Raw genomic sequence first — 24,812 nt, 5'->3', positions numbered from 1 at the left:
CTGGTTTGTCACAAAACCAGCCAATCGGAGCTTTTAATAATTTCACTGATTGACGGTCTAGTCCTCAATCGCGTCACGCCGACTTGGGCGGGAGAAGGTGAATTTATATTACTAAAGTACAAAAACTAACAAGGTACTTCTATCACGTAAGACAGTCATCATCATCGTAATAATAAAAATAAATCCTGCCAGGATTTTGTTTCCAAAGTCCACCTTCCCCCGCCCAAGTCAGTGTGACGCAATCTCGTTCGCTTTTTCCCGGTGAATGCAACAAGCGATCCAATTGGAGACCAAACAGTCCGCCATTTTATGCCATCCGGACAATTCGAGGAGTCAGGTACAAGACATTTGAAGTGACAGGGAAGGGCCCGCTCTAAATGCACAATCGGAGCCGGCCGCTTTGATGAACAGAGCCTAATATGTCAAATCATAATTATTCATGAGACGTGTCCCGCAACCCTTTGGCCATAACCTTTTAATCCAGTGATTCTCAATTATATTTTGCCAAGCCCCACCTAAGAAGGCGAAAACCTTTCACCCCACCCCACTCAACGCACTGACTATAAAGATTACCTATTAAAAAAATGTAAACATAGCTAACCCTGTATCCCTATTATTATTAACTAAAGAAAAAATCAATATAAATCAACTTTTAACAACTGTTATTTATCTTTACAGTATTTATATGCGTTACAGGCTGGCTTAGTCTAAAACAGCAAAAAATAACCAAGAGCATCAAAGTGCCTGACAAAAACACAAAGATAAAAATTCTTTTTTTTTTTATTGCAATTACACTTCATATGACAAAAACAAAGCCTTTTCCCTGCGCTCATCTGCGCTCATCTTATTAACTAAAGAAAAAATCAATATGAATCAACTTTTAACAACTGTTATTTATCTTTACAGTATTTATATGGGTTATAGGCTGGCTTAGTCTAAAACAGCAAAAAATAACCAAGAGCATCAAAGTGCCTGACAAAAACACAAAGATAAAAATTCTTTTTTTTTTATTGCAATTACACTTCATATGACAAAAACAAAGCCTTTTCCCTGCGCTCATCTGGGGGACAGGCCCCACTATTTGAGAAACACTCTTAATCACATGCAACACTGTTATGCGTATGATTACATTCTTTTAATTTAATTTACATAACATGTCGTCTTGGTCAGCAATAACATCCAGCTAAAGCGTGAGCTTCTTCACCGAACGAAGGCTAACATTTGTCCAGATTTGCAACTCTGTTTCGAGAGATCTTGGTGTATATCCAGTCAGCCTTTTGGCCACCCCCCGTGCTTAAGGGAAAAAAAAGGCATTTTTACATGCATGCAGTATTCTTTGACCCCTTGATACCTGAGACAGGTTATTTATATTAACTTTGTATTTCAATTTACAGTAAATATATGAAAGAAAACATGTGTAATTAATTCTTTTCATTTTATAGTTATTGTATGTCACCTTAGCCACCCCGGAGAAAATGTTGTGGCTATACGCCGATTAAATCATGTGATACAAATTGTGTCATTGATCTGGATGTATTTATTCATTTATTTGAGTTTACAAGCAAGTCCACAATTGTCTTTATTCCACTTTGACTGCTGAGGAGCTTGTCTAATATTTTCATGTATTCGGGGTCAGCTTGACTGAGGACGCCAGTCAAATCGGTGGTCTCTGTGTCTTTAGAATCGGATTCACCGGAACAAAAACCTGCCAAATTGAAAATAAAAAAGTGTAAGTACATATGATTTAAACTTAAAATAATTCATTGCGGAATGACAGCTAACAGTTTTGCATTTCTTACTAGCTAAGTTTGCTTAGCCACAAAAAAAAGTATGGCGTAGGTCTCACAAAGGAAAAAGAAAATAAATAAGTAAAAGCCTTTTTGCATGTTTTTTTTTAATCCCAGCATGTAAATATCATTACAAGGAATGATCAGGAAAGTGTCGTACTGCTGTTCTGAAAAAGTCGGAAAACATTCTCACCTTTATCTGAGTCCAGGATGGTTGGTGTAGGTAAGTTCAGGCATGCCACCTGCCTTTTAAACTCATCTATCTCTGCGCTTGTCAACTTGGGTCTCCTGCCTGGTAAACACAAGCAAAAGGTTCAAGTCCTCTCGTGAACTTCAGTCGCACCGGCAGTGTTTGTGAATCCTTGGAAAGTTAACTTGAGCGAGGTGTTTTGCTCAGGCACGATACAGCAAAGATCTACGAGGAAAACAATGTTTGAATTTGCATTTGCAAAGGGCAAGATACGTATTTTTATTTTTCCAATGAGCCATCAAGGAACTTTAACTTAAAGTAGGTAAACGTTCATCTGTACTGGTGACTCTCCTCTCAGTCCTACTGCCACAGGAAGTCTGACAAGTTCATTTGTTAACACTATGTAAGTATTATGATTGGGATGGGATGCTGTTTAAATTTTAAATCCCAGCAAACCTAATGCCCGACACCAGAGGCAGTGGAACCAATCCACCCCATGCACACAATTCGGCAGAGTTGGGCAACTTACATTTTTTTTTGGATGGTTCGACATTCGTCAGAGCCCCGTCCACATCCGCCATTGTCGCTCCGTCGTTTTTTTCAAGACATACGAAATTGTAATCCTCGGCCCGTCGGTATTTTTGCCCAACCTTCCGCCACAAACTAGAGGGCGACATTTGACTTTTTTTTTTCTGGTCCATCATTCGTCAGGCGCTGGTCTACTTCTGTCTGCCCTCATACTAATTCTTTTTTCTTTTAGTACTTACACTTAAAGTTAACATCATGTTGGTGGTTCTATAGCTACAGTGCAACACAACACAGTAATATAAGTGTCACACGAAAACGAACCCAGCCAAGGGGTTTAACCCTAGGCTATAAATAACCAAATAACTATGTTTAATAAAGAGAGTAAATGCGCAATTATCAGTCATGTCCCCTGGATGGCATTATCATGCTTTACGTCATTCTCAAATGGTGAATATCGGTTCTCATGTATAACCTGCCTGCCATACAACTATAGAAGATGGTTTCATTAACATTTGTCTAAATTTTATGTCACATTCACTACAAGTGAAACAACGTATTGCTGAGGTTGAATTTACGAAAGAAAAACGTATTTAATTAGGGACTTAAAAACATATATCTTGCAAGAGCCAATCAGAGAAAGAATGCAAATTTGGTCTGTATTCATCGGGTACTTGAAAGTCACCCCGGAATGCTCCCTTGCACTTTCTCCACTGCTTGGTGGTAATGGTAAGTGACTATTGTCACATTGACTATAGGCTGATTGCAGTTGGTATTATAAAGATGCAGCAATATTGCAGATAAACATCCAAGTCAGTTGAATCATATTTCAGTAAGCAAAAAGGGGCGTGTCAGGCTGACGGATAGGACGGACATCTGACGATTACAACCACGGATGAAAATTGCAATCTTGCCTTTTTTTTTTTTAACATTCCTGTCATTTGCCGTTCCGTTGGCAAACGGGGAAGATGGGCTGTCAGTGCTGACGAAGTGCCCACCTCTGCTATTCGGCCTTCGTTTGGTGTGCCTTTTTGCTCCTTGCAGCGGTGTCGAACGCCAATCCTCGAGGGCCGGTATCCTGCAGGTTTTCCGGTTTTCTCTCCTCAACACTCCTTATTCAAATGATCAGCTCATTAGTAAGCTCTGGGGGAGCTTCAAAAGTATCCTAAGGTGTGTTTAGGAGCGAAAACCTGCGGGATACCGGCCCTCGAGGACTGGAGTTCGACACCAGCAGTGTGCTTTTACTGTGCGGTGCCTATCTGAGCCTATGCTGCTTAACAGTAGCATAATTAGCAAAAAAAAACAGTTGAGCCAGTTTTGGCCGCATTGCTTGGCTAAACTACCGGGAGTGCGATTCTGTTCACGGTCTTACTCAGAAGCTGCAAGCCCCTGTATGGGCTTTCTCCAAAGGTAAAATTGGACAGAAGAAGGATGCAGTCAGAGCAGCTGGTCGTTATGAGAACCTCGATTGCAGGGATGGGATGCGCTAACGTGAAAACACAAAAGAGCAAACATTGCTTGCACTTTTACTTTAGCGTAAAGTTCAAGGATCGATTTGAATGTTTACCGCTCACCCGTGTGGATAGTGTTGTTGACCAAGGTCATCTTAGAAGTGACACTGTAGCAACGACTCACCCTATTCCAAAACACCACAGTTCATCAGAGACCCCGTTGAGAGTCCATGTAGATCATTCAAATTGTAAATCCAAACGCCAGACATAATTACTGTACATTTTTTGGACTTGAAGTAGATAGAAGGAGTCACTCTCGTTGGCCGGGTAGATTTTCCCCCACACGTTGTCCACAAGCATCTTCGTGAGGAGTTTGGATCCTGGCAAGTTAGTACTTTCTCCCACATACGTCCACACGCCCAAGAACTACAGCACACGACTCAAGTGTCACTCGGAAGTAATGCATCGACGTTAACAAGGAGAGCATCTTACCTGGTCGCGACCTTGGATTTGCACCTGCTGGGTCAGGGCGTCACAGTCGGCCAGAGGAGCCGAGAGTCCCGCGGGCAGGAGCGCAGCAGCGAGAATGAAATACAACATTGTGGCTCAGTAGCGCAATTTATGTGGTGATCTTGGAGATGCCGTCGCTGAAATGAATTTGATCGCTCCATCTGCTCCAACTACAGTCGAGCGCATGTGTCAAAGTTCAGCCATTTGTTTACACATTTTGTAATGTGTTTTGAGATGGAGAGTAAAGTTTCGCCTAAAATACTATCCAAACTGTTGAGGATTTAGGATTCATAAGATTCATATTTTGACAAATGAACAACTGGCAAGAACATCAATCTTGAAATGTTTAAACAGTCTTGCAGTAAAATGAGCGTATTTTCCGCACTGTAAGGCGCACCGGATTATAAGGCGCACCATCAATGAATGGCCAAGTCATAAAAAACGTCATATACAAGGCACACCGGATTATAAGGCGCATATAGAGTTAAAACCATAGTACTGGCTGGGGTTGCATTATGCATCCACTAGATAAGAGTCGCCTTATGCAGCCGCTAGATGGTGCTTCACTAAAAGGAACGTATTAAAAACAATCAGCAAAGTCATCAAACTTTAATACAATATAAACTTCATTCATAGAATCGTTGTACGGATATTATACGAAGAAATATTTATTTAAAAAAAATCAGATAAAACAGAATGCGTTATTGGTAATTGCTATTTAACTAAATAGTATAAATAATTAAATACGGTAATCTGTAAATTGTGGGTTTGTATCTTGACAATTTTATTTTATGTTGAATGCTGAAAGCATGCTGTCATAAATCTGGAATTGTATCGTATGAAAATGAGAATTTTTTAATACTTTTATTGCACAAATCTCTCATTTGATTAAAAGATACTCAATATTTATAATTCATTTAATTACACATAATACCATTATGAGTATGAAATAGTTGAACCTCTAAAAATCAAGCCTTTTACATATCCATATAGCCCACCCGTGTTTTACTAAAGGAGTAGTTGATGTATTTACAGAGATATTGGACTGTGGCAATAATTTAAGTCTTTATCAGGCACTCTTGATTGTTTTTTTCCCCTCGAGTATTCTGCTTTGAACTATTGACATCCTTTTTGATGGAACGCCACTCCTTGGGAGGGAAGTGCCAAATTCTCTCTAGTTGAAGAGAATTTCTCCAACAATGGATTGATGAACATTTAGAGATGGTTTTGCAACCTTTCCCAGCTTAACACACAACAACAATTCTTTATCGCTGGTTTGCAGAGACCTGGTTTCGTGAAGACGTAAATCTTAGCAGGTCTGTGTTTACAGTGAGCAGGGAACCGATTCCTCAGTGATTGGACACACACTGATTTGAATTAGTTGAAACTAAACAAAATAAAATATGGTATTAGTTGATCTCAACATATTGGGCAGAAGTCAGGTAATTAATTGTCTATCCCTTTGACATTCTATAGTCTGCCCTCCTTGAGTTTTTTGTATGCTTTTCCTTTGATATCACACATCAAAACCATCAAAAAGCCCAAGATGCAACATGTTGAAAGTGTTCATTTTTAGGTGAAATGAGTTCACTAAAGAAACTTTTATTTTAGGAATAAGCACATATTAAAATGAACTTGGAAATGAAGTGCTTCAAAAAGAGCTATCAAAAAATGTGGCTGTGTTTGCATGAATCCTGTCTCTCGCGACATTCCATTTCTCTGAGTCTGAGTGGTTGGCTCCATCTTGGCTCTTGGCTCTGAAGACAGAAAGCAAAATAAGGGCATTTTACACACTTTAACTACACAATTTTGTTTTTTTAAGCGTGTCCGCATGGATGATGCATTTTTTCTTCTTGTAAGGAAGTGTGTTTCGATCCAGTCGGCTGCTTAAATTATGTGGTTTCAAAACTGTATTCAGAGGATTTTATGTACCTTTTTTTTTTTTTTTCCATTGAACATGTCTGTATACTTAAAAACGGATCCGGATGTTTGGACTGGAAACTAGTAGTAAATTGTATGATATAATCATAATCGTGAAAGTTTAGCTTATATAGTTTTGGTTAAACAACATGGGTTGGACCTTTCCGTTATCAGCAGACGGTGAAATTGAACCATATTAGGCCAACCCTCCGCCAGTTGCTTAACTTTATGTACTCATGGCAGTCAGCCCAACCGGTCAGCACTCCGGGGCGTCCATAGTTCAAGATCACTTCCCGTCAAAAAGAAATGAGGGGGAAAAAAAAAAAAAATTGACTGGAAATTGAGATTTTTTCACTTTGGTACTTGCAAGTATGTTCGCATGTATTTGTAAGTATGTTCGATTGTACTGGTTTAATTTGAATCGTTTTTAAATATCTAATTCACAGTTTGGTTTGGCCGTAAGTACGGGGAATTCCACACACTGGACTATGAGCCGCAGGTATATGCTTGTAATATGAAACTTTCACATTTTCTTTATATGTATTTTTTTTATTATCTACCAACTGCAACATCCTCTCTTTTACAGACTGAACATGCCTGCATATTTGGTCCCAACATTATATTTATAGAAAATTGATGGATGGATATATTCAACAGAATATTGCAGAGTTAAACAGTAATTCAAACTCAAAATCAATACTCTAATAGCATTCTGTCAACAGTTGTTTAATTGATAGATTATTTTAGTGAACATTGCAAACACTGCAAATGAATAATACTGTATATACAATCAAATTTATAAATACAATCATACATACTGTATACCGTATATCAAATTCACGTCAAACTTTTATACAAGATCTTATTCAATTGAGACATTTTTGTAAAATGTTTAATAATACATTTTAAAATTCTTTTTGAGCACAGTCATTGATTCACATCTTTTCAGTTCTATTTCATAGTTGTTCCATAAACTGACTCCTTGAACACGCATTTGCTTGACCGGTGGGAAGATAAGCCGCACTGGACTAAGCCGCAGGGCTCAAATCATCATGAAAAAGTCTTCTAGTCCGAAAAATACGGTAAGTTTATGTTGTCAATATGTACTCTTATTATCAAAAACAATGTTTGTTTTTTAGGGTCGGTATCATGACAATTGACATTTTTGGAGCTTCTAACCCTGTTACAACACCATATACAATAGCAAAACCCCCAATGGGTTATTTTCCTTCACTGACCCAACTCTGAGGATTCCTGCAAATTGCTTTACTCTCAGCACCAGCCCCACTCGAACAATTCAAAGTTGAGTTAATTTTACTTTTGTACAACTAACCTTTGTGCTTTTTTATTGTATGGAGACAAAGTTTTGAAGTGAATTGAATGCATTTGGAATTTGATCAGACAATTTCAGTGTAAATGATTTTAGGGAATGCTTCCTATATTTTGCTATGACATGTTATCTTGTGATCTCAAAATAATGTGACGAGGATTGGTAACTTAATATTAAAATCACAAAATGAGTAACTCGTTTATTACTTGTTTTCTGCCAATTTTGCCAAATATAATGCTATAGTAACGTGTGACCCCCTATAAAGGCTGTGCTGGGGGAGGGTTTACCGTAAATGCATTGTCACCCTCCCAAGTAGTATGCTGAAACCTTTGTAAACTGTCCCCGTCAATGGGTCTCCTATCCACTGCAAGTATAAGCTGTTAAACAAACTTGACTGACCTGTGGCAGTATGTCAAACTGAGAGCGCCATAAAGCTCTGGAGTACTGGGTGATACGACTCTTCCCTGATGGCACCCTGAAAGAGTAATGGGGCTGGATTCTGTGGAAGATGGAGAAATGTGAGCACAGCCAGATACACCATCAGGCTCCAAACCTGAGAAATCCAGAGTCAAAAACGGGGGATTTTGACACCCGCTGTTCCCACATACATTGAACAAGAAGGGAATACATAGTTTAGTTCATACAGTAGACGTGAGACACAGCTTTAAAATTCGGTAATGGTTGAGATGATGACTTGTCTGTGACAAAAGGGCCCAAAGGTTGAAAACCCTGCCGGTACAAGACACAGTAATTCTAGTAGTCAATGGAAATTGACTGTTACGGATGGTGAACACATGCAATGTGCACTGCTAAAGGACTTACACTGTATGTTTGTATTGTATGTAATGTTAACCATACATTAAAAAGAAATGCATGCACAATTTCATTTATTTATATATCAGGAAAGAAAAAAATCAGGAAGAAATCCATTGAGATTTACACTACATCTCTTTTGCAAGGATGTCCTGGTGAAGCGTTTACGGAAAGCAGAATTCGACAAAAGTTCAGAAGGGTTGATATACATTATATATATATATACACATATATATATATATATATATACACATACACACACATATATATATATATATATATTATATTATATTATATAAACACACATTTCCACTTACTAAGGAGAGCGCAATCAATGTTGTCGCTTGCCGCTCTTTCGTTACACAAAGAAGAATGATGCAAATACCGCTGCTTCAAGAAAGAGCCCCTCTCATTTTCAAAGTCGCGACGCTGTTTACAAAGAAATGTGCATTTTCCAACAAATACAAAATGGCAGCCTTCCACGTCGAAGGTCATCACTCACCTCACAAGCTAAGCGTATGGCAGCCTCAGTAAAGGACTGCCTCTCCCTGTCGAAAGTCAGTCTCTGCTTTTTTAATTCTGCCCAGCGCAATTGAAGACGCTGCCACTCCTCCAAAAAGTAAGAATCAGTCAACTCAGGGGGGATGGGTGATTGAAGGCTGTCCTGCAGAATGAATATCATTAAAACGTGTGCAAGCTGAAACAGCTTGGATGCGTCCAAGCGTCCCTCATTGCAAATAACACCTGCAGCAATTGTTGTTGCAGTTTGACCATTTCTTGACTCTCTTTCAGTTCCGTTTCAAGCAGAGCCAAACGTTTGTCAAGATCAGTGGCATCACTTGTGCGGCCTGCAAACAGGGGGAAGGCAACGGGATTGAGATTTTCTTATGACGCCAGAGAGCAGCTGCACTTATTTTAGGCGCTCTTCAGGCTAACCAAGCTGTGCTGATGCACAAGAGAATGCAAGCCACATTAAAAATGATTGTGTTTTTACCCTCGCTTCGAAGTTCAACCAGCCTTCGTTGCACACGTTTCCAACTTTGAACCACACCTCCTGTTACATGGTCACCGAGCGCTGCCTCGGCTTGAGTTAACTCTTTATGTCCATTTGGTGATCCGGCCACATTCTCAGAGTCTGACATGGTCTTAAAAGAGGCAGAATTACGATGGCATCCCGTTGGGGGGAGTGTTAGTCCACAAGGTCTTTTGATTGACAATGTTTTGTGAGAGATCTACAAATTTGCACTATTTCAGATATTATTACCAATTATGCCAGTACAAGTAGGACAAATGCATGCTAAACCTACAACACTGAGTTCGCCCAAACTATAATGCTGTGAAATGAAACAACAATGAATAGTTAGGTAGGGGCTAGAAACCTGAGGGATGTTGATGATCAAAGTCGAGTTACTAGAGGGGTATTGCGCAAAACTACAATGAGATATTCAGTCCAGATATTAGTTATCCCGCCTGAATTTAGCTTTGAGTTGGTTGCATGAAAACAGTTTGTGTAACACAGCTCAGTTACTCTGGTGATCTTCAGATCAAGCTAACAATCAGGATACGATTATCCTTGGGGACTCATCTGGCAACTCTACTGACAATTTTGTGACGAATTAATGTTTATAGAGGATTTCCATGTTCTTTTTTATACATGAGGGGTGTCTGAAAAGTTTTAAGCATCAAAATAATTAAAAGGGCTAAAATCATTTTGTAATATTTCTCCTATAACATAGTCCCCATCAAGGAGTAAACAACCAAGCTGAAGTGCTTAACGCTTTTTGTACATGATGCTTACATACACCATTTCAATCGCCTTGCATTAAAATATTGCAGTCGGGTTATGTCATTTCCTGAATGTCTTGATGCAGTCATTCAATAGTCTCACACATAAAACGTCAATTTTTTTGTAGGCATTCCCCACTTTAGTTGTCACCTGTGTCACAATGACTTAATATGCATAAAGTCATATCGGCATTGCTTTGAGGTCTTATCAACCAGGATGACTAGTATGCGATTCAGTTTAGATAACGTAGAATAACTTTAAATAAGGATTGCATCTCTTTCCTCACTTGTTCCATGTCAACTCTGACGGCATGCAGCAAGGTGGCGAGGCTGTGTCGAAGCTTCATTGCTTCCTGGAGCTCGGCTTCTCTGCGTTCCAGCATCAGACGCAGCATTGCCTCCTCGTGCCTACCCAAAGCAAGAAAGAAACGGAAGGCCACTTTTTAAAGCAATGCCATTCCAAAGCCTACACGCTATCAGAAAAAACGTTTACTTTGCGGTGGACTGGGATGACTTGACTGACTTGACATTTTTGCCTCCACCTCCCTGTGGAAAGTTCAGCACTTTGCTGGCTTCAAAGAAAATATAAAAGAATATCTAACATACAGCCCACAAGTATGCAACGGTATTCTTATTATCTCACAGGTTACTTTGTCCTTGTGTCTGTCAGATAACTGATTTAGGAGTTCTTTCATTCTGTTGCTTTGCCGCTCTTTCTGTCTCAGCTCTGCTTCATGCTCATTAACCCTCAGCTGCAAACGGGTGCTCTGGCAAAACAATAAATACAATTCAAAAGATTAAAACTTTGTTCGTCCCAAACTGGGGAAATTCCCTGCCTGGGGCAGCAATAGCGCAACGGGTCAGAGAATGTTTTCCAGTGGCTCTGAAACTTACTTTGGCTCGTTCCCACCTCAGCATGTCCTGAAGTCTGGCTACATGCTCACCCATCTCTTCCAGTTCCTCCTCCAGAAGATTGTGCAAAGTTAGAAACCCTTCACCACAACAAATACTGTTAATTTACATACTCACCCTGAGGGAATCCTCCTGATCACGGGATTCCTGCGAGGGAATGCTGTGAGTGATTTTACTCCGAGGGCCCTGTCTTCTCGACAAAGGACCTGAAGAATTGTTAAATAATGACAATGGCAGCCAACCATTGCATGACAGAGGTGCTTTGTTCGCAGCATACCAAGTTTTGAGTTTACATACGCCCATAATTAGCCAAATCCGTAGCGCAGTAAATATATCGCAAATATTTACTGGAATTAAAACATTGTTTAAATTAACATTCCGGATCATGTACAAATTACATCATCGCAGTAGGAATTTACATATGATCTAAAATGAATATGAAAAAAAAATAGCAGCTATATAGCAGCAGATAGCGTTTTCATCTTATGCTGTGTATGTCATGTGTTTTTCGTTTTTTTTTGGTCACTTTTCTTATTGCTTGTGACCCTGCTCAGTTGCTGTTGCTTCTTAATTGCCCTTAGGAGATGAAGCTTTATTGAACTGAATGGATGCCATTTGATAAAGCCAGAAACAGCATCATCCACTGCATGTCCAACTTGATTTTGATGGCTAAGAATGACAAAGCAATTTCATAACGCAAATAAAAATGAAAGTGCCAGAAACAAATATAGAAATCAATCTTGAAAAATCTAATATATATTGTAATAAATACCGAAGTGGAAAAATGCTAAACAAATATTTATATTTAAATAATTGTAAATACTGACATTTTTAAAAAGCAGAACACCGGGGAACTTAAAGTGATTCCAAATTGACCACTTTCAACATTGCCAGTTAAGCTTAAAACAAAATAAATAAATACATCCCTTGACTAAGCTCAAGATTGCCTTGAAGACAAAATACATGAACTTTTTATTTAAGTGTGGCACTCTTGCAGTAAAGTCGACACCATTACCTGGAAATTCCTGTTTTTTTCCAGCTCTTGTCTGAGCAAACCTTGAAGCCATAGTCACAGTAGCAAGTTGAATTCCACTCAAATTTTCAAGACTGCTATTATTCCTAAAAATTTATATTATTATTAAACATAGTAACAAAAAGGGAGAAAATTGTATCATTAAAATGGGATCCTTTGGAGTAGTGTAGTCCTACCTTGTGCAACGTCCTCTGCTGGATGACTGGGGGCAGCCACTCAGGTGTTAGCGTTATACTAATTAGCAGGCAATGACAAACAGGTTGGAAAAGAATGGATGGCACGATACCGCAGACTCGGATGAAGCAATACAATTTCCCGATAGTCAAAGCTGGCAAGGATGTTTGTAAGTATGAAAATTGTCGTGGGATAGAAGGTTGGTTTGATGTCATGCATGCAAAATAATGGCGAGTGTCTAATGCATGATAGGATTAAATTGAACCAATTCATTTGAGTTCAGATTTTTAATGCAAACGTATAATTTTATGCTTATTAGTGTATCGATCCATCGAACACTGGTATTTTTGATACTGAATTTGTTCAAATGAAAAAAACTAAATGTCTCACTCGATAATAATCAGTTTTAATTTGAACAATTATGAGAATTGGAACTTCATAATGTGAAAACATGACAAGGCTAATATAAGCGTATTCAAAAAGGTCTGAGATTACTTTTGAGGAAAATACAGGATTAAAAAAAAACTTTAAAAAAAATTAATGAGGATATCCAGATGCATTTTAAGAAGAAACTGAAACCCGAATGGGCGTGCTTTTGGAATGAAAATTTGGATGAAATGCATAACTGACGATCTACTAAGGGGTGGCCATTAAAAAAGAGCGCGGGCTACCCCTAGTGGCGCCATTGGACAGACGTTTTGCAAACCTGAACCCCCCCCCCCCCCCCCCAAAAAAAAAAAGATACTCACTTAGTTGAACGTAAAAGTCAACACAGGCAAATTTTTATCTGTGTAATTTCGATTCTAACCTCAATTTCAAATTAAAGGTTTCAGATGCCAAGAAAAGCATCTTCTTCCAAACCATCTTCATAAATGTATTTTTGGACGAATGATTATCACAACAAGGGTGCCGAATGATGCCGACAAACCAAACCAACAAATCATCAGCATATGAAAGTAATTTAATTTCTAAAAATGTTGCTCACAGTAGCGAAGACAAGAAAGCTGCAGGGTAACAGTAGAAAAGATTGTTTGCATGAGATAATTCCATTGTGAAAAACTGGTCACGCAACAGGTCATTTCAAGATTCATTGTGTGAATGCTTTCAAAACAACTGCTGTTTGGCTATTTGCATATATAGTAAGTCACTCGTCAAATAGTTTAAGGCATGTATCTTTTAGATAGTAACAGTACAAACAATTCAAAGCAACACCAACAAACAATTAAAAAATACATTAAGGTCTGTACCATGTGGTAGTATGTCAATAGTGACAACATAGCCATAGCTATAAATATCTAAAAAGTGGATAACACCTCATATATGTTCTGATGTCAACACGTTCCATTCTGTCATGTCTGTAGTGTTTGAGTAAGAGTAACCTGACACAGCAGCAATCGATTGTAAATTATTATGCGTCTTCATCAACTGCACTGAATATAATAATATAGTTTTGGACAGCAAATATCAAGCAAAACAAACAAATAGTTCAAACCGATTAGTAAAGTTGTGTGAATTTTTGACCATTTTTGGACTTCACATGTTTGGTGCAGCATGACTGTGACTGATTGTTTTGGCAAGGAAATGGACCAATTCTTCTCCTGAAACCATCAATCCTGTGGTCCAGCAAGAAGCTGCTGGCAGATCTACAGCAACATTAAGTAGAATTGAAGACAGCCTTAGTTGTATAGATTCAGAAATTCTTCATTGCTCTTTCCAAGCTAAAAAAAGAGAAGGGACAAAAAAAAACAGAAAACAATCAAACATAGTTGTCCTAAATGTGTAAGTCAAGTCAACCATTTGCTTTCCAATGATGTGTTTTATGTGGACTTGCCTGTATAAACACAGTATTCTGGTTAATATTACATTTGTGGAGTATGTATTAGCAGCAAAATCCACTCAACGTTAGCAGCCATTTTGCCACTTGTTTTAGACCCCTGCTTCTCAATTATATTTTGCAATGCCCCCCACTTGCCACGACGACCATAAATAAGATTATTATTTATAGAAATTGTATAAGTATTCCTAAAACCGTACCCTTTTTAACAGTCAAAAGCAATATAAACCAATTTTCTACAAATTCTAACGACTTTGTGGAAGCATTAATACAGGTTACAGCTTGGTCTAAAGCAGAAAAAAAAAAAAAAACGGCATCAAAGTGCGTGAAACTAAAAAAAAAAAATGATGCCAATCCTTATTTTATTGCAATTACACTTCACATGACAAAAACAAATCCTTTCCCCTGGAGACATCAACACCCCCCCGGCATCGCCTCGCAACCCCCCAGGGGGGGGCCCGGCCTACTATTTGAGAAGTACTGCTAAAAGTGACATCAATTTCAAATAGTTCTACACGGCAGGGAAAACGCAAATACAATGTTAATTGTTTAGAAGCACTGGCTCACCCAAAAGCACATGGTCACATAACGTGTTAGTACTCTAATAATGTAATGTATAAAACTTAATGTTTGGATAACTCTTCAATGTCATCAATCTCATATTGTTTCCTCCTGACGACATCTCACATGTCCTATGCAAGTTAGCCTGCAACATGGTAAGAGGGATGAACTGTAAATAAAAGGAGAAATGAAATATGAAAAATGAAGATGAAAAGATAATTGCAAAAGAAGTCTTTGCAAAACCAGTCCACTGCAAAGCAAGCAGCGCACATTTGGACTAACTCAAAAATACAGTCCTGGATAGTGTATTATGTATTAAGTTGAAGAAGGGAAAAAAAAGCAAACAAAACTGAGTCACACAATTAAAATGTCATCAAAATAGTATTTTCTTTATATGGCAAATCAAGATTTAAGAATTGACACAAAAATCTGAAATCAAATTTTCCATTGTGATAATTTTGACATTAAAAACAAACACACACACATCCAACCAAACTTTAGCAAATGATGCCTCAGGGAATACATTGTAAGCTTAATGAGAAAGTCGTTTTGGGGTTGAGGCCAAAGAACTAGGTTTGCCCAATTAAAATTACAGTAGTCATTCAACACTTTGTATGGACGTATCTGAAAAATGTGTGTGCCAAAACTTTAATGTGTTGTTTATTTTTCTCTCACAAAACTAAGGATTTGAGCTTGGAAACATTGAAACTGCTGTAACTGGGTCAATTTTAAAGGGAATTTTATAGAATATCAAATTTGAACTTTTCCAAGACATATGGCTGATTTGTGTGAAAAAAACATCACATTTAGATTTATTTTTTATGATGACTTCAGGCACAAATTGTAAAGCCAGAGGGAAGTGACAATTTGACATCAGCCAGAAAGAGGAATGCATTAGAATTAGGAGTGTCAAAATAAAATGATGATGAATTAGTTACATGCATAGTCAAAGATTATTATTTTAGTTGTGTTAACGTCTGTGGCATTATTTTACAAATGATGGAAATTGTTTTTTTTTTTTTTTTTATGATATCATAAAAGAATCAATGGGAAAAAAGAAATACTTGGGAGCTGAAATTTCCAGCAGATGATTATGATGATTATGATGTAACGATTCTGACATTCCTATGTGATTGCAGCTGGACGTGCAGGATATTGTGTCCAAAAATAATTATTGTCCATATTTTGGACGATATAAAACCATTACAATTACAATTTTTGAGATGTAGTTTAATCGGATTTATGACGTTTATTTTCCTGCGATTTTTGCAACATTACGTTGAGCTGCGGTCAAACTGGACTTGTGTTTCACCTCAAGACATTCGGTGGCGGTAATGACCAGTTAATCGCTATGTCTTAAAGTGTCATTGTCACTTCACAGGCTACAAAGACAGACCATACCATTTTTCCATTCTTTTGTGGGTGTTAATAAATGTTAATGTTAAAATAAAACTACATATGTATGGATAGAACTGATGCCACTGAACAATTTGAGTGGTTGACGGCAAAAATATTCGTAAATAACTTTAATTATTACACCTTTAAAAGCATTTACAAAATTAGGGGAAAATGCAACGTGTATAGATTGCAAAGGGTGTGAACGAGGGCTAATCATTTTTTAATATCTAACTTTCTGCGTTCTGGATACTTATTAGATCTGCTGTTATGGATCTGGCTTCTTGTGCTTGAGTTGTCAAGTTGGAAAACTAAATAATCACCCTGGGTGGCTGGATGGACCTTTATTTTTTTATTTTTATTTTTTACGCGTACACTGAACACAGACTGCCCCTTTCTCACTGCGCCTACCTCAGAACAGGGAGCAGGACTTTGGTGGTCGAAAGGGATTATCGCTTGAGGGGACGCCAACCAGTAGCGGGTCCTTAGAAGCATTTTGCAGACAGAAGTTCCTCAACTCGGCAGCAGCCTGGGACACCTGCGAGCCACAAACACGTTAGCACGGGGCGGGAGCAAAAACCTACGTCGTGTAAACCGCAAAACCTCCACATAGCGACAAACCGGGCTGTTATTTGCACACGATTTGCAAGCAACGGCGCAGAGCCGTAGCGCGTTAGCGTCACTGTTTACACACACACGTCTGTTTTCGTGCGATGAAGACGTTTTTGTGGCGAACGTCAAGCAACTTAGTCGCTCACTCAAACTTGCGTTAACGCGGAACTTGTCAGCTGAAAAGTTCAACCCCCCTCCCGCAACAAAGTAGAAAAGCGATACGGTGTGAAGTTTGCCTTAACCCAAGAGCCTATTTATTCCCTGGACTATCAGTTTGTCTCCGCCATTCAGCAGTCGCTTTAGCTTGTTGCTCTCTTTGCGTTTTGCGTGTCCGTGTCGGCCGCTGCTACCTTGATCCTTCGGATGCTGGCCTCCAACCGGAGTTGCTTCACGGCCCTCTGGGCGATGATCAAGTTATTGCTGGCGTTGTTATTGGACATGACGAAGGCTGTCGTTACGAAAATGTCAGGAGGTCCTTTAAAGTAGTACACGTCTCCCAGCTAGAGGAAATTGGTCCCAAACACTCGCAAGCCCTCCCCCGAATGGGATCCCGTGCTTGCTAAATTGTCCCTCCCAGCAAGCCGTTCTTATTGGTTTACTGCTCGTCAATCAAACGCTCTGGCAAAACTTGGACATCACCGCGCACCGAGTCTCATACACAGAAGTGCAACAGCTGCCTGAATTTGCAATAAGTGGATGTGTTGGTTCGTGGCCGGCTATAAGATCGCAAACCCCAGGAAGTTTGCTTTTGTTCCCTTGTAGGGCACTACCATTTATTGTTTATTTACGCGAGCACGTGCAGAGGGTTTGTACAACCTCTGGGGGGCCCCAGGCAAGAATTACTATGTGTCACGAAAACCCCCATATTTTGATTAGCGATTTCACTCTTAAAATAAACAACAAATACTGTTTATACACAGCAAAAATGATATAGCAAGAATATAAGCTATACATTAGTCGAAGAGAAAACAAGTTCATTTGCCAGTGCCGAAATAGGATGATACTTGGAAAGATTTCTGGAGATTATAATAAAAATATGCCGGCTCTCCAAAACAGATGTATCGCAAAATAAGTGGCAAACACTAATTCCAAATAAAATATTCTCAAGCCTTACTGGGCAATTATTTTATATTGATGGCATGTTTTTTCTACAGTGTGATAAACTTTCATAGCAAGCAAACAAAGCAACAATTTTCTTCATTTTTCAAGAGTTATTAGGTGATATACCCCAAAACACGCTCAATGAAAACAAATCGAATTAGTATCGGTAACTACTTTTAAAAGATGCTACACATTGGTAGTGTGAACAGAGGCACTTAAACTTAAGTAAAGTTGGCAATATATATTTTTGAAAAATCTGCATAGTGAAGCCGCGAAACTTGAACCACAATATAATGAGGGATCATTGTATATATTAAACGAAATACTGTGGTGCTGCCAATACTATCAACTGAAGATGTGGCAAATTAGAAGTATTTGCCACCCTCACCAAAGTTGGATAGTCAACCTATTCAATTTTTAAGGGAAACAAATGCAGACAAACAGGTACAGTATATGAATCATTGCTTTTTATCATAACATTTCTGTGGGTCATTTTACATTCACTCTATGGACATTTTCAGCATAAATGACAATATAATACAATGCATTGTAGTTTTAGTTAAACTACATCTCAGCATATTGCTATTGAGTTTACTGAGTAAATGGACTTCAGTTTTCTTCTTTGAACAGATGTTGCTCAGATGATTTCTTCCCTGAATATAAAAAGAAAAGATGAAGAAAATACCTTTTGTTATGTATTCTGTTTTGTCAATATATAATGATAGCAAAGTGAATATGGTACCCAGTTACTTACAAGTGATTGGGCCAATGGTGAGAGTCTCCCTTGGAGCAGAGTTTGAGGCAGAACGTTGGACTCTCCTTGTGCAGGGCTACGTGGTAGACATGTGAAAGCAACAGGATGACATTAGAAATGCAGCTGTTTGTGAGAGAAAGTGATGCACTTGTGCTCATAAGTTTTTTTTCCCCCAAGGCAGAGGTTTCCAATTTTGTTCATCCGAGGGCTACTTTCAGAAAACACAAATGACACAGGGGCCACTTTGAATATTTTTTCAACTTTTATTTATCAAGCACACCAAAATCCAAAAATCAATTGCATATTGTTTATTCTGTATATTAGATTTATTTATTTAGTTTTTTAAATTCTGCTACCAATATCTATATGGCAAATAGTTTGGGATTTTAGAAGAATTTGATGTTGTCAGAGAACCTGTAACCCACCCAAAAATGTTAGCCCCTGCAGTGAACACCAGCCAAATTGTATCCCTACATTGAAAACTAAAGCAAAAATTCCTTTGAATTACTTTGGAATTATTCTTTTTACTTTTTCTACCTTAACACAGAGACAAAAGTGAAAGAAACTATTTCGCTTGCTGCAATGCTGCGATTCAAATGGAATACAGTACGTTACCCACCGGAATGCAAGAGTGCGTCCTCCGGTCACACAGGCTCAGGCTACAATGGAGATACACATCTCGGTACTCCCCCTGAAGAAGGAAGAACAGGGCAGCGAAACGAGCCCGGAGGGATGAGCCACTCTCAGCTATAGACACCTGTTGACTGTCAGCAGGACATCTAGGACAGCCAAAGGAAGAGCGTTAGTTGTTATTATATGTCAGTCATGAATCTACAGTCACTCCAATTGAGCAGACGCATACTTGTTGTTGATGAGAACGTATCGCTGGGGGTTCTCTGGGTTTGTGGAGTGAGAGGCGAAGCAATCCTCCAAAACTGCTGCCAAGCTGGAATCATTTTTGTTTACAGACACCCCCACATACAACGGAGAGCCCACTGGAAGAATGACCAAACCCGCCGTGTAAGGCTCTGTATAATTGGAGTTGCGGAACAGGGTCATGGAAGCTCTGGCTTTTTCACCCGAGCCGACAGTAGCACCTTCCAGACTGTCAAGAGAAAGCACATCAGTCAAGGTCATTTTATCTCTTTGCTATTAATCCAAAGTGTTTTAGATAGTTTATGAAATTTACATAAATCCTGGTGACACAAAAAATCTTTTTTGATTCAAAATATCAATACTCTGAATACTGGCTTTTTTTTAACACCAGTAAATGTCTACAAAATGGGACAACTTGACACTTGAATTGACACAGTACTGAACACCTACAGCATTGTTTAATATCAAATCACATATCTCCACATGAGAGCTAAACCTTCATCACCATAATGATAAAATTACTCACTCCAGGAATGGTCTGACAGCTACATTAAGCATGCTGTCTGTGTCCAGGGGATAAGCACACGAGAAAGGAAGATTGATAGCAGGAGAGAAGGATGCGTTGTTCATTGGGTAGACAAATAAATTATTAGAGTAGATTGCATGTGTGCTGTTGGTCTGCAAGACAGATAATCATGAAACAGAAGGTCAACATTTCATCTGAGCACATCCTTTTATCAGATAAAGTATTGAGGTATATCTGGTAGATTTTTTTTAACACTTCTGCTGTATTTTGACCATTTTGGGGGCCTTTTCTTCCACTTCACTCATTTTAGCCAAGGAATTGTACATTCCTGGTAGTGTGATAACTGAGTGGTTGTGCCACGTTAGACTTTGACATGATGGGTGAAATTTCAGCACCCTGGTGTCTTCTTTCACTGTATTCCCTTTGATGTAAATTACCTTTGATGTAAAGATCAGAGGACTGGACAAATACCGTACAAGCATTAATGTACTTATACTGTGTCATTTCACTCACAAACCCAGACAGCACTCACCCTGTTGCAGATATCGTAAATATGTTTCCAAATGTGTATATATATATATATATATATATATATATATATATATATATATATATATATATGTGTATATAGGGCCAATAAGTACATCTTTCTATTTACAGTATTTATTTATTTACCGTCAGTTTGTTTCCACAAGCATCTGCCTTAGTGTCAGCCTCGTACCACACGACATCACCTTGCACCCTGACCCAGGAACAGTTGCGGACTGCCAGGTTTCCAGAGAGTGGGTTGTAACCAGCACCTGTGGCGCTAACTGAATTCAGGCCCACTTGGATTTTGTCAGGACCGCAAATGAGGTGAGAAGGTCTGAGTGACGGTTGGTCATCTAAATAAAATAAAAAAATGAAGTGTTCATTCATTTCATTAAGCGTATTTAAGCCAAAACATCCAAAAAAATATTCATTTCATTGAGTGTATTCATGCTAAAACTTCATAAAAATATATAAACGCTACCTTCACAAACAACGCCGGCATCCTCCCCGTGAACGCAGTTGTGCCTCCCAAATCCAAGATGTCTGCAGCTCGTAATTGAAGTTTCATTTCCAAAACAACGGACGTCGTCCAACCAGATGGGTCCACTGCCCTGTCCGAAAGCCGCACTGTGCAGTGCTGAGCGAGCCCTGCCGCAGTCCAACTGTCTGCACACCACGTTGGCGTTGGTCAGGTCCCATATGTCGTCACACACAGTCCCCCATTGGCCGTTATGGTAGACCTCAACTCTTCCAGAGCAGCGGTTGTCAGAGTTGACCAGCCTCACGGGCGAAGCAGCTAACACAGCAACAAACGGATCAAAAAAATTACTCGCTGCGTATTTTGCCTCAAAAGCCACACGTTTACCGAATGACAGGGAAATAATCACAAAAAAGTCATCATTTATACAGGATAGTGGAAAGAGGAGTCAAATGAAACAGCCTCAAAGACTGCTTCAGGCAGTAAAGTCGTTCACTCGTGTTCTTACCTTCACAAACCACTCCGGCATCTTCATGGTGACCGCAGTTGTGCGAACCAATCCCTTGATGGTTGCACTCACCCAACTTTGCTTCACTTCCGGTGCATCTGACGTTGTCCAACCAAATGGGGCCCCTGCCCTGTCCAAAGAAAGCCCTGTGGGGTGCCGCCAGGGCCCGACCGCAGCCCAACTGCCTGCACACCACTTGCGCATGTTTCAGGTCCCAGATGTCATCACACACTGTCCCCCACTGTCCGCGGTGGAAAATCTCCACTCTGCCGGAGCAGGAGGTGTTTCCGCCATTAGCCAGACGGACCTCCCCTTCATTTACTGGGCCCGCTGGTGTTGTTTGGACAGAATCTGTTGTAGCAGAGGTTGTTGTTCTTGTTGTTCTCGTTGTATATCTGTGAGTGGTTGTTGTTGTGGCGGCGATTGTTGTCGGCTCAATTCCAGAGCCTTCAGGTTCAGGTGTCGTCAAAGAACTTGCTTCATTAACCGCTGAAAATAAAAACTTTTGTCAGACTAAATGACTCCACAAAAAATGCACACCAAACCGTGGGCGGAACCGCATGATGATCGCTTGTTTGGGCACAATTTTGGCCTCTCCCATACCAAGGGAAAAAAAATTGAAATCTGTGACCCTTGATACACTCCCACAAATTATGTTTTCAAATGTATCTAACAAATGAAACTGATTTTGTTAAAACCGGAGTGTATGTGGCATGATAAAAAAAAGGGTGCATGCATACATGAACCTCCCTTGTCCACCCCTCTCGCTCGGGTGGTGTGCCAATTTGGTCACCGACTAGAACATTTTCTGTCGCCTGACACCATCCATCCATTCATTTTCTAGAGCTGCTTATCCTCACAAGTGTCACATGCTTGCTGGTGCCTATCCCAGCTGACTTCGGGCAGTAGGCGGGGGTCACCCTGAACTAGTTGCCAGCAAAGTGCAGGACACACAGGGACGAACAACCTTTCACGCACCCAATCACACCTAAGGACAATTAAGTATGCCGCCCCTGGCATGGATAGACCATTAAAAGTTGTTTTTCTTTTTACCTGCGCAGTATGCATAATGACACGAGTTTGGCTTCACTAGCTTGTAGACATAGTAGCTGGAATCTCCTGCAGAACAGAGCTTCACATGGATGCGTTGGAGGCCGTTAACACCGCAGCAGTCGTCACTCCAAGTGTTACACACAGCCCGAGTTACAATGACATCAGACTGTGTGGGATGAGCTTCTTTTAGCGACATGGTGATATGAGTTCCGCACCTAAATCCACGGACACATCCCTCAGGAATATGTGCATCGTTTTGTCCAAGAAATAAGCGATACCAGCCATGCCACTCAACATTATTGTCACACTTTGCAGGTGAGGTCATTCCATGTTGTGTAGAACGCCAATCATCATCCAGGACAGTGTACTGCTCACAAGGGTCAGCACAGTTTGTTCCATTGTTTGCGATGCAGTCCATGCCCGATGCACAAACTGTGTTTCCACAACTGAACTGGACCGATTGTGAGGAAAGGCTGTATCTGGAGCGTAAGGCGGGCCTTTGGCATTCAAAAGAGCCACGGGTGTTTTGGCAAACCATATTTGCCGCGCACGGCGAGTCGGAGAGCGAGCACTCGTCGGTGTCCACGCAGCCATTTCCGGGCGCCCACTGGAAACCGTCGTCGCAACAAGAGCCATCGCTACAGGCTAAAGTATTGTAGCAACTCAGACCATCGCCTTCAAAGCCATCTTTGCAGACACATGAAAAGCCGGGGAAGGAGTCGCCTCTTTTGTTTGACTCTTGGCACGTTGCTTTTTCATGGCATGCATCACAGCTGGAAACAACTGAACCTAAGAAGAGATTTATATTTAGTTCAATTTTACACAAGAATTCGTAAAAACACAACTTACTTGATAGAAGGTAACCCTATGGATCATTCTGGTGTGTGAACTACATCTTGAATTTTTAAACTGTGTCTCGCTGGAATTTAGCCCAAAGTTTTTTTTCCATGAAACAACTTGCACTCAAACATCAGTTAAAATGCATATATTGTCCAAAAGTGGAATCCAGATTCCAAACAAAAATGTGGCAAATTTCAAAGCTTCAATTTTCCACTGTTTTGAGTTTTACTTTTGATATAATTTACATGAACTATTTGCACATTAACAAGGGGCAGAACAATAGAATGGCGATGTGCTCACTGTGTTCACCCTCCAGGCCACCCCGATATCTAGTGTAAAAATCATGATTTTTGATGAGCATTTTGACAAAGATGCAATATTTTCAGACCCCTTGATACTTTGTCTTTTTATAAATACAGTGCAAGACAAAGGTTTGGTCACACCTTAGTAGTAATGGTGGCCACTGATTTTCTTTAATGAGCTCGTTGGTTCTTGCCTGTTGTCTGTAATATAAATCTTAAGGTGCCCAAAAGTGCTGTCGGCTAGTTATTAATCTGACTTCTGTACAAACCAGCTGATGGTCTCAACGCTATTGATAAAGCAAGAAATTCAACTAACTAACCCTGGTAAGGAACACTGGTGCCGTTAAAAAAAAAAAAATCATCAGCTTTTTTGAAGAAACTAAAATATGAAACACATTTTCAGGTATTTCACCCTCTTTAGTCTTTAGTACATAAAACCACACGTGTTCATTCATAGTTTTAATGCCTTCAGAGAGGACCTACAATGTAAATACTTTAGTCATGAACATAAAGAAAATGTATTAAATGTAAAGGCGTGTCCAAACTTTTGGCCTACTGTATTTATGGACTGCATGTAAATATATCTTGTTAAATTCTAAAACAATCTTTTTTATGTGAAGGAAATTGAGTTCTTACAGTCAACATCAATCAAAATCATTACTTTCCATCGTGACAGACAAATAACATGTGTGAGAAGGGATTGTTCATCATCCCATGAACAGTCATCGTTTAATGAAAACAAACAAGCATCCAAATATACCACTTGCACACACTTGTTTTAGCATCAGGAATAAACCTAACCAAAAAGCAGAATTTAGACTTGTCAAGCATTAAGACAGCTTCTCTCTCTTTGTGCTATGCAGATATGATTTGAGTATGCAAAATGTCCATCTGTGACATTTGATCACTGCATGAGCAAATGGCATTATCTAGTCAAATAAGCTCAACAAAAAGGCAACGTGCATTTTTAAAATTGGAGTTGTTGGTTATCAGTGTCTATTCATGTGCCAG

General features: G+C 39.5%; 4 protein-coding genes across 4 annotated transcripts; all 4 read right to left on the bottom strand.

The window, feature by feature from the left end:
* Positions 1–1,514: 1,514 nt before the first annotated feature.
* LOC148420862 (uncharacterized) lies at positions 1,515–4,627 on the bottom strand. The gene is made up of 6 exons (XM_088420522.1): positions 4,446–4,627; positions 4,234–4,379; positions 4,077–4,138; positions 3,875–3,988; positions 1,981–2,079; positions 1,515–1,705 (listed from the first exon to the last, which is right to left on the bottom strand). Exons 1-6 carry the CDS (start codon positions 4,551–4,553, stop codon positions 1,542–1,544), a joined length of 693 nt encoding a protein of 230 aa, XP_088276648.1. The 5' UTR covers positions 4,554–4,627; the 3' UTR covers positions 1,515–1,541.
* Positions 4,628–6,114: 1,487 nt separating this feature from the next.
* On the bottom strand, positions 6,115–12,329 carry LOC148420861 (afadin- and alpha-actinin-binding protein). The gene is made up of 12 exons (XM_088419143.1): positions 12,239–12,329; positions 11,341–11,429; positions 11,206–11,274; positions 10,955–11,078; positions 10,805–10,883; positions 10,599–10,719; positions 9,521–9,671; positions 9,271–9,374; positions 9,029–9,190; positions 8,844–8,955; positions 8,113–8,212; positions 6,115–6,220 (listed from the first exon to the last, which is right to left on the bottom strand). The coding sequence occupies exons 1-12, from the start codon at positions 12,288–12,290 to the stop codon at positions 6,115–6,117; spliced, it is 1,269 nt and encodes a 422-aa protein (XP_088275269.1). The 5' UTR covers positions 12,291–12,329.
* A 1,044-nt stretch (positions 12,330–13,373) lies between these two features.
* On the bottom strand, positions 13,374–17,385 carry LOC148420860 (guanine nucleotide-binding protein G(I)/G(S)/G(O) subunit gamma-10). The gene is made up of 3 exons (XM_088419930.1): positions 17,183–17,385; positions 16,632–16,758; positions 13,374–14,148 (listed from the first exon to the last, which is right to left on the bottom strand). The coding sequence occupies exons 1-2, from the start codon at positions 17,270–17,272 to the stop codon at positions 16,633–16,635; spliced, it is 216 nt and encodes a 71-aa protein (XP_088276056.1). The 5' UTR covers positions 17,273–17,385; the 3' UTR covers positions 13,374–14,148; position 16,632.
* A 1,034-nt stretch (positions 17,386–18,419) lies between these two features.
* LOC148420859 (uncharacterized) lies at positions 18,420–24,469 on the bottom strand. The gene is made up of 10 exons (XM_088419139.1): positions 24,463–24,469; positions 22,660–23,448; positions 21,607–22,095; positions 21,102–21,416; positions 20,765–20,973; positions 20,090–20,241; positions 19,550–19,792; positions 19,307–19,466; positions 18,688–18,763; positions 18,420–18,586 (listed from the first exon to the last, which is right to left on the bottom strand). The coding sequence occupies exons 1-10, from the start codon at positions 24,467–24,469 to the stop codon at positions 18,543–18,545; spliced, it is 2,484 nt and encodes an 827-aa protein (XP_088275265.1). The 3' UTR covers positions 18,420–18,542.
* Between the last annotated feature and the right edge of the window lie 343 nt (positions 24,470–24,812).

This window comes from Hippichthys cyanospilos, chromosome 7 (genome assembly GCF_059441005.1).
Source record: "Hippichthys cyanospilos isolate Australia breed blue-spotted pipefish chromosome 7, RoL_Hcya_1.0, whole genome shotgun sequence".
Lineage (NCBI taxonomy): Eukaryota > Metazoa > Chordata > Actinopteri > Syngnathiformes > Syngnathidae > Hippichthys > Hippichthys cyanospilos.
Note: the sequence above shows the minus strand (reverse complement) of the source record. Positions and strands in the feature narration are given on the sequence as shown.

Excerpts from the sequence above, each read along its gene's own strand:
- LOC148420862 (XM_088420522.1), bottom strand. The coding sequence starts at position 4,553 with ATGTTGTATTTCATTCTCGCTGCTGCGCTCCTGCCCGCGGGACTCTCG. Across the intron at positions 4,380-4,445 it reads AAATCCAAGGTCGCGACCAG|TTCTTGGGCGTGTGGACGTA; the intron begins GTAAGATGCTCT and ends CGTGTGCTGTAG. Across the intron at positions 4,139-4,233 it reads CTACTTCAAGTCCAAAAAAT|GGTGAGTCGTTGCTACAGTG; the intron begins GTACAGTAATTA and ends GTTTTGGAATAG.
- LOC148420861 (XM_088419143.1), bottom strand. The coding sequence starts at position 12,290 with ATGGCTTCAAGGTTTGCTCAGACAAGAGCTGGAAAAAAACAGGAATTT. Across the intron at positions 9,375-9,520 it reads GGTTGAACTTCGAAGCGAGG|GCCGCACAAGTGATGCCACT; the intron begins GTAAAAACACAA and ends CCCTGTTTGCAG. Across the intron at positions 9,191-9,270 it reads TGCAACAACAATTGCTGCAG|GACAGCCTTCAATCACCCAT; the intron begins GTGTTATTTGCA and ends TTCATTCTGCAG.
- LOC148420860 (XM_088419930.1), bottom strand. The coding sequence starts at position 17,272 with ATGTCCAATAACAACGCCAGCAATAACTTGATCATCGCCCAGAGGGCC. Across the intron at positions 16,759-17,182 it reads CCAGCATCCGAAGGATCAAG|GTGTCCCAGGCTGCTGCCGA; the intron begins GTAGCAGCGGCC and ends TGTGGCTCGCAG.
- LOC148420859 (XM_088419139.1), bottom strand. Across the intron at positions 19,793-20,089 it reads GCTGTCAGACCATTCCTGGA|TCTGGAAGGTGCTACTGTCG; the intron begins GTGAGTAATTTT and ends TTCTCTTGACAG. Across the intron at positions 18,587-18,687 it reads CACCATTGGCCCAATCACTT|GGAAGAAATCATCTGAGCAA; the intron begins GTAAGTAACTGG and ends TTTTATATTCAG.